This window comes from Tachysurus vachellii, chromosome 13 (assembly GCF_030014155.1).
Source record: "Tachysurus vachellii isolate PV-2020 chromosome 13, HZAU_Pvac_v1, whole genome shotgun sequence".
NCBI lineage: Eukaryota > Metazoa > Chordata > Actinopteri > Siluriformes > Bagridae > Tachysurus > Tachysurus vachellii.
The window spans coordinates 16346654-16362403 of record NC_083472.1 but is presented as its reverse complement, the minus strand read 5'-3'; the positions used below and the strand labels follow the sequence as shown (position 1 = coordinate 16362403).

At 38.3% G+C, this 15750-nt stretch overlaps 1 protein-coding gene across 2 annotated transcripts in view; it reads right to left on the bottom strand.

The window, feature by feature from the left end:
* Positions 1-1479: 1479 nt before the first annotated feature.
* rps6kal (ribosomal protein S6 kinase a, like) overlaps positions 1480-15750 on the bottom strand; it is a 37219-nt gene continuing 22948 nt past the window's right edge. For both annotated transcript variants that reach the window (XM_060886035.1, XM_060886036.1), the window contains 10 exons: positions 15313-15415; positions 10356-10480; positions 5817-5939; positions 5149-5238; positions 4898-5056; positions 4467-4628; positions 3735-3811; positions 3356-3473; positions 2915-3055; positions 1480-2557 (listed from right to left, as the gene is read on the bottom strand). In XM_060886035.1, coding sequence (XP_060742018.1) covers positions 2429-2557; positions 2915-3055; positions 3356-3473; positions 3735-3811; positions 4467-4628; positions 4898-5056; positions 5149-5238; positions 5817-5939; positions 10356-10480; positions 15313-15415 — 1227 coding nt within the window. In that variant the 3' untranslated portion in view covers positions 1480-2428. The remainder of the gene's footprint in view (positions 2558-2914; positions 3056-3355; positions 3474-3734; positions 3812-4466; positions 4629-4897; positions 5057-5148; positions 5239-5816; positions 5940-10355; positions 10481-15312; positions 15416-15750) is intronic.

Sequence of the window (15750 nt, the reverse complement as noted above, 5' to 3'; positions counted from 1 at the left end):
ACTTTGTTCAGTTTAATTTTTTCGAGATCCAATGAGGGATTTAAGTGTGTATGTGTGTGTAAAAACACCACAGAAAGCTTCTAGTTTATAAAGTAAAACGACATTTAAAAAAAATAAATAAACAAATATAACGAGCAGGGGCAAACAAAAATATCAGCAACATGTAAGTGGAATTAAAAAAATGCCATATAGCTCTATTTGAAACCAATTATTATTATTTAAATTTATCATTTACGGCATTTGGCAGACACTCTTATCCATATTACAAAAGTACAAAAGTGCTTTTGAGTTTCCCATCCATGGATCATATTTAATTTTTAAAAAAAATCCATTTTAGACCACACCCATTGTTTTTTAAAACCCAAATGCACATACAGATATGAATATTTGAAGTACTAAAAGTAAACAAACACAGAGTGGCATTTTATTACACCTAATATGCATATGCTTGGAAACTATATACTTACCTAAACATGTATGTATGCATAGGTATATGTATTGGGATCATGAAGAGTAATTTATATAATAGGGTTGCTTGGCACTTGACTACAAATTCTATATAGCAAAATTGAGTGGACCACACAATTTAGACTAGAGAAACAGGCAAAAATTAATGTCACATTTGTTAATTTCCAGTGTCGGTATAGGCTATTTGAAATTGCAGTCACCTGATAATATGCTGTATTTGTTTAAGCATAATGTGAAAACTTTATAATCACTAGTAGGGCACAAAAGTTGTTCATACATACACAGAAATGACTATTAAAGCTACATATAAAATTTCAGATCTGAAATCCTAAATTCAGTCAAGCCCCTAAATAAATTAGTCTTGTCTTTGGCACAGTAAATGTGACCCAATTATGAAATATATTGTATGCATTTCCTCTTCGTTTGTCATTTTGCTAGCTGTACTGAACTGCAACCTATAATAAAGTGATGTTTGTCTGAAAAATTACAACCAACCAATATATTATGATAACTCGTGCTTGTAAATAAAAATCAGAGAACCAGCCACCGCTATATTATGCTGTAGCCATACTGTAAATCAAAATGTATATGTACATTATTGCTTGATATTTGAATATCGTCTATTATTCTTGGCACAATTACACATTAATCATCAGTACTACTCAAGACTCAAGAAAAATGACCTCTAAAAGCAAGATTGCATGTTTTGTTTTTGCTTTAATGCTAATATATACAGAACCAGAAAGAAAAATAGAATCTTAAAAATGAAATGAAATAAATACAATATGATACAATTTGCACAATGTCTTTTTTTGAAGAGATAATTATGAATATATATATATATATATATATATATATATATATATATATATATATATATATATATATATATATATACACACACACACACACACATATATATATATATATATATATATATATATATATATATATATATATATATATATATATATATATATATCAGATTATATGTGCTTGTGTGTGTGTGTGTGTGTGTGTGTGTGTGTGTGGGGGGGGGGGGGGGGTGTAAGTCCTTGGTTCACTCTAACACTGGATCCAACACTATGAATTCTGGTCCACATTCAATGACCTTTTTACAGTTTCTATTATTTCATCTTTAGCTTATTTTTTTTCTTTAACACAAATAGAAAATTAAAAAAGGATAAAGGTGGGGTATGGACAAAAAAAAAAAGCAAAAGCAACAACCTGACAAGCTTCAGTGCAAATGTGCTTAAATATAATTTATATAATGGGATCAGGTCATTGTGTTTGACAATCTCTCTGGCGCTAAATTCTATATACAATCATTGAAAGCATAAAGATGTCCATACTTTCAGCTCATCAACTTAACTTGAGGTAACATTAAGTGGTTCAGATACACTGCTCTTTCCAGCTACAAGCTAAATGGCTTTAAAAGACTGGAAACTTCCAAAACGCACCTTCCCTCCTATATAATAAATTGTAAAGAGACAGGAGTAGGCAGATCAACACAGGAGGAAGAGGAGTGGTGGATGAACAGAGAAGTTTCAAATTGGAGGCAGAAAAGAAGGCAGAGCACAGTTTACTTAAAGCAGCTTTAGGTCAGCCAGTCACAGTGAATGAGAATAAGAGCTGGTGCTATTTTTCCATTTAGCAGGGAAGAGGAAGAAAAAAGAAAGAATGATTGAGGAAAAGACAAAGAAAAATTATAGAAAATGCATACGACAAAAAAAAGGGAAAAAATGCCCAGCCCTGCAGCATTTTTGAATTAAATTTCAGCCATGTTCAGTGCAGTCTCTCAGTCTGTAAATGCTAAACAGCCTCCCTGAAGTAAAAGTGTCCAATTAGACAATTATGTCCAATTACAATGTGCAGGAGCTGAAGAAAAATGCCAAACAGTGGGCACAAGAGCAAACAAATACAAAATGGTAAGGAGAAACCACAGTGAAGATACGCCTGTTCACAACATGTCAGTGGAAGTTAACTTCTTCATGCTTCTGCGCTGGGCCAAGCTGGAAGCTGCCACAGGTTCTAGGACTGGCTGGCATGTCTTGTGATTCAATGCTGAGTATGTGGCTGCCATTGCTCCCTAAAAGATAAAGTTTTAAATTCTAACAAAGTCTGATAATATTCCTCAAACACCACAAGACTGTGTGACTACATTTTTCTAATAAATGTAGAAAATAATTTAAAAAGGAATACATAGTGATGTTTCTGATATTGAAATAATCAAATATTTACCTTTACACAGATACATACATGTAAGTAGGGTTTCTTGTCTACAAAAATAATTTATGTTTATATTGCAAATAGCTGAGAGGAAGACAATCACTCATTCTTTATTTATCTTAACTGTTTTACCCTGGTCTGCTCATCCCAGGGCACATCCTAAATGGGACACCAGTACTTTACGCTATAAGCTCATCCATAAAAATATCTGTTTTACCTTAACCAGATGAGGTGCATCGTGTCGGGTGAGTTGGAAATGGGGCAGCTGGTCCCGGCAGGAAATCCATGAGTGTTTCAGTACCTGCTCAGCCGTATACCGCTGATGAGGGTCCACATGAAGCATGTGAGACAAAAGATCCTGGAGGTGAAAGACAAGGGACACTAATGTTTAAGCATCACTATTGTCACCTTGTATCACTAAATTACCTAAAAATAAAAGTAAAACCCTTATATGAACACTGAAGACTGATTTTTTTTTCACAAAAAAGGTTACAAAGGCAGCTTGGGTATAAGTAGTTCTCCAAGTACACAAATTACACTAAATTCAAACAAAAACAGAAGACATTAACATGGCTTAAATATTACCTATACTTTCTAATAAATAATCAAACTCTATGTCCAAGGGTATTTATTAGTGAGAGAAAGATTATTGATATACCTTAGAGGAGTCAGATACTGTGTCCCAGTTTCCTCCACTAAGTGAGAACTTGCCACTACCAATACGCAATAGAATTTCCTCTGGAGTGTCATTGGGGCCATTAGCAAAGGGAGTGTACCTACACAAAACCAAGCCAAGAGAGATTAAGAGAAGCTAATATATACTGTTTCCTATTTGTATTAGTGCCAGATTTATGAACTGAGTAGTTGTATTAACTAAACTCATTATTATAGTATGTTATAGTACATGTATCCTGCAGTTCTAATGGTATATTTTACTTTTAACTTTTGTCTCATAACTGAGTGATTACCACCATAAAATGACATGAAGAGAACACTGGATTCCTAGTGTAGATAGCAGGAGCGTATTATTCACTCACCCAGCTAACATAGTATATAGAAGGACCCCCAGACTCCAGATGTCACAAGCTGCATCATAACCCTGACGCATCAAGACCTACAATCACAAACACACACAAACAAAAATGTTTATATAATGTTTATTCAAAGGCATAGCATATCCAAGAGTCTGATTTGAAAATCAACCCAGGTACCAGGGATAAATCAGGACTACACTTACTTTCATATTGATTTTTTCAAAGAAAAAGCATTCATTTGGTATGCATGTTTTAATGTAATATGTTTTAAAGTGGTGTGACCTTTCTATAATCCATTAGTCTGCTATACTACACACAACACATTGTATTTTAATTAGTATTCATGGATGACAAGTGATGTTTTCTCAATCATAAATAACATCAAACACAAAAACGTGAAAATGCAGGACAAAGCAATCATATAGCACTGCTATCACAGTCACGTTGTGGTTAAATGCAGACAGAAAACGATGCCAGAGACAAATATTTTATTAACACTGTATCTGATAACTGATCATTTTTCTGTGAGGTTGCAAAAAGATGTAATATGTTAAAAACTTCAGGGAAGGTTAATAAATATAGCTACACAGTTTTATGAGCCTCCATGTGCCACTGGCAACACAACATGTATTTTAACACTCACAAGCAGGCAATACTCATTATGCAATTAGAGATCTAACAGATCTGTTACACTACCAATCATTACACATACATTATATTAGGGATCTCTCTCACCTCAGGTGCTACAAAGTTAGCAGTGTAACAGGGTGTGAGCAGAAGGCCATTATCTCCCCTCAACTGCTTAGCAAAACCGAAGTCGCAGATTCGGATAGAGTCGGGGTTCCCAGAATCATCCATGTAAAGAATGTTGCTTGGCTTTAGGTCCCTATGAACCACCTTTGTACAAGAAAGAAAGAAAGAAAGAAAGAAAGAAAGAAGGCTGCCTAATCTAAAATTGTTGCTATGTTCAATTTTATATACTATAAATCATGATGTTGCAAATAAGAAACAATATTTATATCCAAGTGTATGCAGTATTAAATATTACACTTTATTTGAAGATCTATAACAATTAAGTAAGACAAATTTGCAAAAATACATGCAAATAATTTGCAAGGAAAGCCAGATTAGGGTATATGCATTATTGGTAACTGTTTATGCCTTACCCCTTGGCAGTGCAAATAGTCCACCGTTTTGGTGATAGTGTAGAGCACAGCACTCGCTTCTCGCTCTGAGAAGAACTTCTGCCTGAGAATCTTATCCAACAGTTCTCCTCCCTTCATTAGCTCAGTTACCAGATACACAAATCGCCCCTCATCATAGACCTGATGCTCAGACACACAAGCAAACATACTAAGCAAGTCATACATAGACAGAATACACAGGTCTGGAAACAAGAAGATAAATTGAGACTTACATCCTTCAGTGTGATGATATTTGGGTGCTGGCCATAACGCATAAGAATTTCAATCTCCTCTGACGGATCTCGTTTACTTTTGTCAATAATCTATAATAAAGCAAAAAATGAAAAGTAAGGAGAATGAAAGGTACCAGCAGTCTTAGCATCACAATTAAAATATGTACTGCATTTATTCTTACAAGTTGAATAGACATTTTTTTAAATAAAAGATAGATAGATAGATAGATAGATAGATAGATAGATAGATAGATAGATAGATAGATGGTAAAGGTAGGTCTGATTCAATTCTCTTCGGAAGGCACTTGATCAAGTATGACTCCACCCCATTTGCTTCTGTATTAAGCAGTGCCTGGATATTTTGGCAACATCCTCAAGCAGTTATTTCCTGTCAGGCAAAGCCATGCATCTATCTGTTTGAACAAAAATATACCCTCAAATAAATAACCAAGATGAAATGAAACAAAATGCCTTACAGGAAACTATGATCTATTGCATTCGTTTTCAACCAATGAACTTTTTGCTTACGAGAACTCACGAGTGAGTGAGTTACGAGTGACTTACAAGTGAGTTACGAGTGATCACATAGCATTTTACTGCCCCCTGCTGGTAATAACAAACAAATCCTCAACCTATTACAAGGTTGTTTTGCAGCCCACATGTCCAACCTTCACTGCAAATTCCATGGCTGTAACCCTGTGGATGCAACGCTTGCATATGGAGTATGAGCCCACACCGATGTCCTCTTTCAACTCGTACACATCCGAGAACTGTGCTGCGCTGCTATGCATCTAAATCAAAACACAGACAGGAACTTCTATTTACCATCATTGTCCCTTAGAATAATATCAAATTTGCATCTCATGTGCATCTGCACTTTATAAAAATTGCAAATGCTTGACATACTTATTTGCAGTCTCAGCCCCTTTCATTTACTATTATTCTTAAATGTTATTATTACATTCAAAATATATGATCAGGTATGATAAAGTGTTTGCTAGCTGTGACGAAGAACCAGGCTCAGGTTTGCACTTCATCTCAATTATCAAATCTGAACTGTTCAAGGATCTGGTGGCTGTCAGAGACAAGACAGAGCAATAAGATGATCATTAACTGCAAAAGATTTTGATCTAACACTTAATCTGGTAAAATTTATATAAATGCTGTAATGAACATATTGTGTAGCCCATAAATAACTGGTAATTATTTATTTACTTGTTTATTTTTAACTGCAAATGCCACAATAAAGTTTGGCAAAATAAATAGGAATCCCAGATTGTGGAGGCATCAGGCTTCTGACCAGTTCTATGGCATTGCATTATTTATATGAATTCATGTCTGAAAGGTAACACTGAAACTACTGTTGCTTCTTAATACGTGACAAACATAACCAAGCATGTACATTATCATTATCAGCTTGAGAATTTGTAACTAGATTTTAAAGATTTAACTTTTTAACATAAACTTTTAAATTTACATCATTCAGCCATAACATTAAAAAACAAATCTGTCCTTGGCAACAAAATTATTGCTAAGAAACCCACTAAAGTTAGCGAATTGGGTAAAAGACTAGTGGACCAAGAAGAGTGGACCAAGATCACACGGAGAAGTGTAGGAAACTATTGATGTCCTGTGGCTGCAGATGTGCTGAAACCATTCAAAGAAAGGGCTTCTACATATCCTACTAATTTTATACAGCTGAAGCCTGCAAAAATTTCGTTGTAAACTTCTTTTGTTTTACAATGGTTACTGATCACTGTGTTTTCCAAGTGTTTTTGTTTAAGTGCCTTGGTCATTTGGTAGTAGATCGGTAGTATACACACAACAAATATTCCTTAAAATTTTGAGCATTGAAGAATAAAAGAAAAGTGTTGTGTGTTATTTTTGTCACATATACATTACAGCCCAGCTTTGGAAATGGCACAGGATCAGCCATGATACAGCATCAGGGGTTAAGGGGCAAATAGTGGCAGATTGGTGGTGCTGGGGCTTAATCCCTGACCACCTATAAAATGTTCTATAATTTTCACTGTGAAATTATATACATCAATGATAGAGGATCAACATATTATTATACACTCATTACACTCATCACTGTGCACTGTATGAAATGGTAGGTTGGCCTTCGCTTTACTTAAGAAGATACAAGCATTGGCTTATATTAGTGTACAAGGCCATAGTTGGCCAGCTTCCTCTTTACATGAATAGTCTACTAACTGTCAGTAGTCAAGGGCATAATCTGTGTTCAAGTAGATGTATTCTTTTAAAATGTTCCCTTAATGAAGACAGAGTTTGGAAAAACTGCTTTTTCTTATAGTGCATCAACTGCTTGGAATGAGATTCAAAGATCATTGAAATTGAGTGTACTTATCTCAATGAATGAGTTTAAGCTGTATCTCAACCGAACATTCCAAACTGTCTGCACTTGTTCTTAATCTTGTTTTATAAATGTGTGTGTTGTGATTATTGTTCTATGTATTTAATTTGTTTTTTATGTTGTCTATTGTGTGCTGCTACCTTGGCCAGGGCTCACTTGTAAATGAGATATTTATCTCAATGTGATTTTATCCCTGGTTAAATAAAAGGTATAATAAAAAAAAATAATAAATATACATAGAAAAAATATATATTGTATTAAAAAAGGTTGCATTCTAATATTTCATTGGACTTACTTTTTGCTTTGATTTGCTTTAAAGATTCTCAATGGGGTTAAGGTCTGGACTTTGTGGTGACCAATCCATGTGGGAAAATTATTTCTCATGGTCTCTGAACCACTCTTTCGTGTCATCTTGGAATATGCTCATGCCACCAGGAAAGAAAAAACTAATTATTCTGTTCATTTTTTCATAGCTACAGAGTTTATTTTGCTCCATCTTTTTTATTTAAAAAACTTGTAGAGAGCTTCAAAAAAAAAAAAAAAAGTTGCAGTAATGCACTTTACTGCTATGGCCATGAAACGAGGGTGGACATTTCAGCAAGGCAATGATCCCAAACACAGCCAAGAAAAATCAATTGGTTTCAGGGAAAGAAAATAAAGCTGCCCAGCCAATCACCTGACTTCCAATATAATCCAATAGAAAATTTATGGAAAGAACTAAAGATCAGTGTTCATACAAGAGGCCCAGGGAACCTTCAAGATTTGAAGACTGTGTGGAAGAATGAACAAAAATCACACCTGAGTAATCTATGCGACTAGTTTCTTCATGCAGGAGGCACTGGAAGCTGCCAATTCCAATAAAGGCTTTTGTCCAAAGTATTAAATACATTTTAGTAGGTGGGGGCGCTAGTGAGCACCATGGAGTAGACAGTATTTTTTTGGTGCTTCATTTCCCTTGATTATTCTTTATTTTGAAAAATAATTTTATTGTTAAATTTTACTCATCATCATGATCTGTTATGATCACAGTTGGCATGATGAAGCCCAAATCAAAGAAAGGTGACAAATCAGTAGAGGATGCAGGTGAACAAGGCATTTGTCAGCTGGACGATGGATGCTCAGCTTGCTGCAACTCCCACGAAATCTGTTAACCCTGCAAACATTATGGAGGCTATCAAATCAATAAACGGCTCCTTGAATGAAAATTCTGATTATTTGGAATCTACACTGTCTCAGGGGTTCACCACACTGTTGGAAGTCACTTTGCGAGTTCTGGAATTCAGGAAGGCTTGCGCAGATTTTGAGGACCACATTTCTGAACTTGAGGCTCATAGTCGTCACTGTTTTATAAGACTAAGTTAGGTAAAAAAAATTATGATTATTGGTCTTCCCCAAAAAATAGAGGAGGGGCCCAATTCAGTTTGTGTCTGACATCTTTGTGCAAATCCTTGGAGCAAGTAAATTTTCAACACCCCTAAGATTGACTGAGCACACCATATGCACCATATACACCATGCATGATCCTGCCCTTGGACGATGGTGGCCGAATTGCATTACTCTCCTGATAAAGAGAACAGCTGTCTTCACCCTTGATGTACATCAGAGTGCACATTCTCATCTTTCCCAACATTACCTTTGAGTTTCTGAGGCAGGACCAGGCCTTCAGGAAAAGGCTCAAGTCATCATAAATCATCTAAAGACTCATAAGTTATCTAAATATATTTTTGACTCTGTTGAGAAGGCTCAAGAAAGCTTTTACATTTTTAAGTCTCTCTGTCCCTAGTTATGGCAATACTGCTTTTTTTCCTAAGGTATTTTACCTTAGTGACTTTAAGTGCATACTGGATCAAGTTTTGGACATATTTCCTATTAGCAGATTCTTTCCTTAATTCAATGTCAGTCACTAAACATCTTACCAAGTCAATGAATATTGTTGATGTCTGGAGGCTACGTCACCCTACAGAAAGGGAGTACTTCTTCTCTCATGTATGGAGATCACTCCCTGTATAGATGACTGTGATTGCATCAACCATCAATGCAATTAAAATTGTGAGCCTCCTGAGACTCCTATATCTTTTTTAAAATGTACCTATTTTTCTACCTAAATCATTTTTTAAAACTCTTGACTTCACACTTTTTTTTTAAAATTATTTGTATATCCAAGACTCGTGTACATAAACCTAAGCATTTGGGAGGTCTGGGTTTGCCTTCTACGTGGCAGTGACCTGCAGAGTTTTCACCTACTGGTGGGATTCTTTCCCAGGCATTATTCAAGCAGACACTCCCACTTGGTGAGTGACTGAACAAAGTGCCTTTCACTCTTCTCTTTTTGCTTTGCTTCCCCCCGGCCTAATAAAGAGGTTTCTAAAAATAATTTAACCCTTCATAACTATATCAAAATATGGTACCAAATTAAAAATGTAATCAAGTTACAGATAAAGGTTTTAAGGAATGGCAAGGCAAATAATTTTTCAAAGTACTTTTACTTTTAGAGATAGAACAGACTTCTCCCTCCATCTGAAGTTTGCTTTGGAAGACAACTTAGGGATTCAGGTTACTGAGCCTTGCCTTTTATCATGTAAATTCAAGACATCAACCTATTCAATGCAAGGTATTACACTGATGATGTCATATACACGTATGTGTATACTGTATATATAAAACATTCACTAAGAAAAATGGTGACGTGTTCAATACTTATTTTGAGAGAGAGCGATGTATGAGCGTAAATGCGCCAAGCTGCATAGAGATGGAATATATGGTTCCTAATCAAAGTTTCACCTGTAACAGCAATACAAGCTGGTGAATATTTATGTGCATCCATGGTTACCTGAACAATGGGAAGGATGTTAACAAGAGGGGAGCTTTTGCTTTCCTCCAGAGAGACCGGTGCAACAAAGCTGAAGCCTTTGAATAGCTGGTGTGCATTTGCACTGGGGGGAATGCCTGGAGAGTCTGTGAAAGTGATGAGACATAAAACATACATGTTGTATGTACAACACAGAATGTAAAGTATTTGATATTTTAGAAAATACTTGGAGCTAGTGGAGTAATTAATGGCCTAGATTGATGACACCTATAGATCAAGTGACTGCACAATCTGCAAATATTTTGAATATTTACAACAATTTGGAACAGTTTGCATACGTTTGCAGTTTCTGTTATAAAAATATTGTAGCTGAACAGTTAAGTGCATGTAACTGTACAACGGCCTGGCACCCTGGAAAAACTGAGAGACAACAAAAACTTGTCCAGGATCTGTTTTTAGTAGCATAACAAAAATGTGTGCCTCTAGATATCTGCATGCTTATTATGTATTTAAGGGTCTAATGAATTAAGACAATACAAATCTTACATTAATGCATGAGAAGTTCAAACAGAATCAAAGTTTCATGTGACATATTATATTAAAGTATCAGTTGAGGAACTCAACCAGTACAAGAATCAAAAGAATAAAATATTAACCTTTTGGAAAACCATCATTTCCTTTGCCAAACTCAATCCCAAGATAACAAGGAACTGATCATTAAATGTGTCACCAATTGTTTTTAATGAACTTTTATTTAATATGTTAATTAACAGGAAGATAACAAAAACGATCAAGGCAACATTTAAAATATTCTTGTTTTTTTTTTTATGTTACTTATGATGAAGGAACTTTTGTGAAACTCAACTCACTACACGCTGGATCTTGTTTACACAAACATTCCCGGCGCATACCGTGCGGAGCCCCGCCCCCACCTCGGCTACTCAGACCACATCACTGTTATGCTAATTCCAGCATACAGACCACTCGTCAGACGCTCAAAACCGGTTATGAAGCAAGTGAAAACCTGGCCAGCAGGAGCCACCTCTGCTCTTCAGGACTGCTTTGAGTGCACTGACTGGAATATCTTCAGGGAGGCTGCAACCAACGGTGACTCTGTCAACTTGGAGGAGTACGCGTCATCAGTGACCAGTTACATCGGCAAGTGCATTGATGACGTGACCATCTCCAAGACCATTACTACACGCTCCAACCAGAAGCCGTGGATGACTGCTAATGTGCGTGCTCTGCTGAGGACTAGAGACCTAGCCTTCAGAACAGGGGACAGGGCGGCCCTAAGAACAGCAAGGGCCAAACTGTCCCGAGCCATCAGAGAGGCAAAGTGCGCACACGCCCAGACTATCCACAGCCACTTCCAGGACAGCGGAGACACCCGGCGCATGTGGCAGGGCATACAGGCGATCACAAACTACAAGACAGCTTCACCTGCTTGTGATAGCGACGCCTCCCTCCCAGACGCGTTGAACGATTTCTACGCTCGGTTCGAGGTACAGAACAACGTAACGCAGAGGAAGTCCATCCCTCCCCCCGACGACCAGGTACTCTGTCTATCCACGGCCGACGTGAGGAGATCTCTATGCAGAGTTAACCCACGGAAGGCTGCTGGACCAGACAACATCCCTGGCAGGGTGCTCAGAGAATGTGCAGAACAGCTAGCGGATGTCTTTACGGACATCTTCAACATTTCCCTGAGCAGCGCCGTTGTTCCTACGTGCCTCAAAACTACCACCATCGTTCCTGTCCCAAAGAAGTCTACAGTGTCCTGCCTCAATGACTATCGTCCCGTTGCACTCACACCCATAGTTATGAAGTGCTTCGAGAAGCTCGTCATGAGGCACATCAAGACGCAGCTACCACCCTCACTGGACCCCCTACAGTTCGCGTATCGTCCAAACCGCTCCACAGACGATGCCATTGCCACAGCTCTCCACTTAGCCCTCACCCACCTGGACAATAAAGACACTTATGTACGAATGCTGTTCATAGACTTTAGTTCAGCATTCAATACAATCATCCCTCAGCACCTGATTGGGAAGCTGAGCCTGCTGGGACTAAACACCTCCCTCTGCAACTGGATCCTGGACTTCCTGACTGGGAGACCTCAGTCAGTCCGGATCGGGAACAGCATCTCCAGCACCACCACACTGAACACTGGAGCTCCTCAAGGCTGCGTGCTCAGTCCACTGCTGTTCACTCTGCTGACTCACGACTGTGCAGCAACGCACAGATCGAATCATATTATCAAGTTCGCCGATGACACGACCGTGGTGGGTCTCATCAACAAGAACGACGAGTCAGCATACAGGGAGGAGGTGCAACAACTAACTGCCTGGTGTAGAGCCAACAACCTTTCTCTGAATGTGGATAAAACTAAAGAGATGGTTGTGGACTTCAGGAGAGCACGGAGTGACTACTCTCCGCTGAACATCGACGGATCATCTGTGGAGATCGTCAAGAGCACCAAATTTCTTGGTGTTCATCTAGCGGAGAACCTCACCTGGTCACTCCACACCAGCGCCATCACCAGGAAAGCCCAGCAGCGTCTCTACTTCCTACGAAGGCTGAGGAAGGCACATCTCCCTCCCCCCATCCTGACCATGTTCTACAGAGGGACCATTGAGAGCATCCTGAGCAGCTGCATCACTGTCTGGTTCGGGAACTGCACCATCCCAGAACGCAAGACCCTGCAGCGGATTGTGAGGACAGCGGAGAAGATCATTGGGGTCTCTCTTCCCTCTATCACAGTCACTTACACCACACGCTGCATCCGCAAAGCCAACAGCATTGTGGATGACCCCACACACCCCTCACACACACTCTTCACCCTCCTGCCATCTGGAAAAAGGTACCGAAGCATTCGGGCCCTCACGACCAGACTGTGTAACAGTTTCTTCCCACAAGCCATCAGACTTCTCAACAACTGAAATGTACTGTACTGAGCACAACATACACACACATCATCTGTATGGACTGCATAGACCCTCACAAAACACACACACTGACACAACATACTGTTTACATGCTGCTTACAATCCAGCAAACTGTTTACATGCTGTTTTGCACACCTTGTCTGCTGTTTTTTGCACATACTGTACAATATCTCAGCCATTTCGCACATACTATATTAACACATACAGTATTAACACTGGTCGGTCGGCGCTGTTTCTGTGACTGTTTACTATTTATTGTCTTTTGTGTACTGCATTTTTTGTACTTTTTGTATTGTCTTGTAACTTGTGTCTGCACTGTCATTGTCCTGCACTGTCTTGTCCTGCACTGTCTGGTCCTGCACTGTCTTTTGTCCTGCACTGTCTTTTGTCCTGCACTGTCTTGTCTGTCTTGTTTGTCTTGTCCTGCACTGTTTGCACCAGGTTGCACAGTTACACTTTATGTGGCTAAGACTACTTACAAGTCTTTAGCCCTGTCTTTGTTTCTATGTAGCACCTTGATCCTGGAGAAACGTTGTCTCATTTCACTATGTACTGCAACAGCTATATATGGTTGAAATGACAATAAAAGCTTCTTCTTGACTTGACTTGACTAAAGGCCTTGCTGATTTCATCATTTCAAAGTAAGGGTATGCAAACTTTTGCATGCAACTGCAAAGCTAATATAAAATTATCCATACAAGAATGTGTTTCATTCAAGTGTTATATAATATTAGGCTTTATGCCATAGGTCACTAACAGGCGGACCGCGGTCCGGGTCCGGACCCAGAAGCTGTCCAATACGGACCCGGACCTACGGCCAAAACAAAAGGTTATGATTTAAAACTTGACGAAGCGCTTCTATTTTATTGGCACAGCTTTTGCAATCTTTACGGTAAAGGTAGTGGAAACGCACAGACCAACTGAATGCGAGTTAAGCCATCCCACGTGATACGACTCAGCCAATCAAGTCTGTGCATTGCTGAAGTAAACACTGCAACTCAACAGTGCAAGACAGATGAGATGAAAGAAAGATAGCGATACATGTAGAAAACAAAGGGAGAGAAACAAACGAGTGCGACGGAGAAAGGGAGAGAAACAGACGAGTGAGACAGAGAAAGGGAGAGAAACAGACGAGTGAGATGGAGAAAGGGAGAGAAACAGACGAGTGAGACAGAGAAAGGGAGAATATAGAACAAATGCCGTTCTCCAAAAAAAAAAAAAAGGAAAGTGGACAGCGAAAACATTTAATCCAGAATGGACAGACTCATTTCTGTTCACACTTCCCACTGGGAGCACTAAACCAGTGTGTCTCATATGTTCAGAAACCTTGGCACTTATTAAAAGTGGCAATGTGAAACGCCATTATGAGACAAAACAAAGGTTTTGAACAAACATATCCACTCAAATCTGAAGACAGCGTCCCTGAGACAGCCTTCCCAGGTCTGAGGAAAGTAGCCCTATACATCCTGACCATGTTTGGCTCTACATACAACTGCGAGGCAGCTTTCTCTAAAATGAACATAATCAAAACTAAATATTGTTCCAGGCTCACTAATGAGCACCTCCACATGTGTATAAAAATTGCCCTGACTAGATTCAAGCCCAGGTTTAAAATCCTGGCAAGCCAAACTAGAGCTCAGTTCTCTCACTGAGATATAAAAGGGAAAGTTAAGCACTTTATTTAAACACACAATTTTCACATTTTATTTATTTTCTCTTATTTTGAAATGCAGCCCTACTTTTATTTATTTAATGAGAGAACTTTATACATGTCTAGTCATACATATGTTCAGTTCTATGTTACGTGACAATAAATATTGTCAAAAAGTTTTTGAATTGTACTGAATTTATTTGATTTGACAGTCAGGTATTGATTGCTTGCAGATGTTGATACAACTACTAGGCTACATAAATATATATCACACTAACTAGTTAGACATTATGATCTTCTGGACCTTTGCTTCAAGAAATTTTCTCTTACTGGACCTCTTTCAATTTTAGTTGAATACCTCTGCTTTATGGGTTCTTACCCTTTGGGGTTTTTGCTGTGAACTCTGGGTCAAAGCAGAATGTGTCGTCTGGTTTTCCTGCTGCTGGTTTGAAAGGAGGCTGAAGTTCGCACCGGTACAGTTTCTGTACACAGAGAGAGGCCCAAAAGGTCAACATTGAGACTTACAGGCCAACCTGGTTTGAGAACAGACTGACATTCATGAAGGGAAAACTTTGTTTGTAATTGTGCCCTTCACATCTGTTAAATCTGAACCAAGTGAAACTACAGGCAAGAGCCCAGTCTTGTTCAAGCTGCTGTATTATAAAGGATGAATGGAGACTTGCGAATCTCTCCATGAGCACCATTCCCTCCACTTCATAGTCAATCAAGTACCAATTGCTGTATAACTGCCAGAAAACATGCCACATCACCTATAAAGGAGTCTTAATATGATAACTTTTCCTTTCAGTACAGTCAT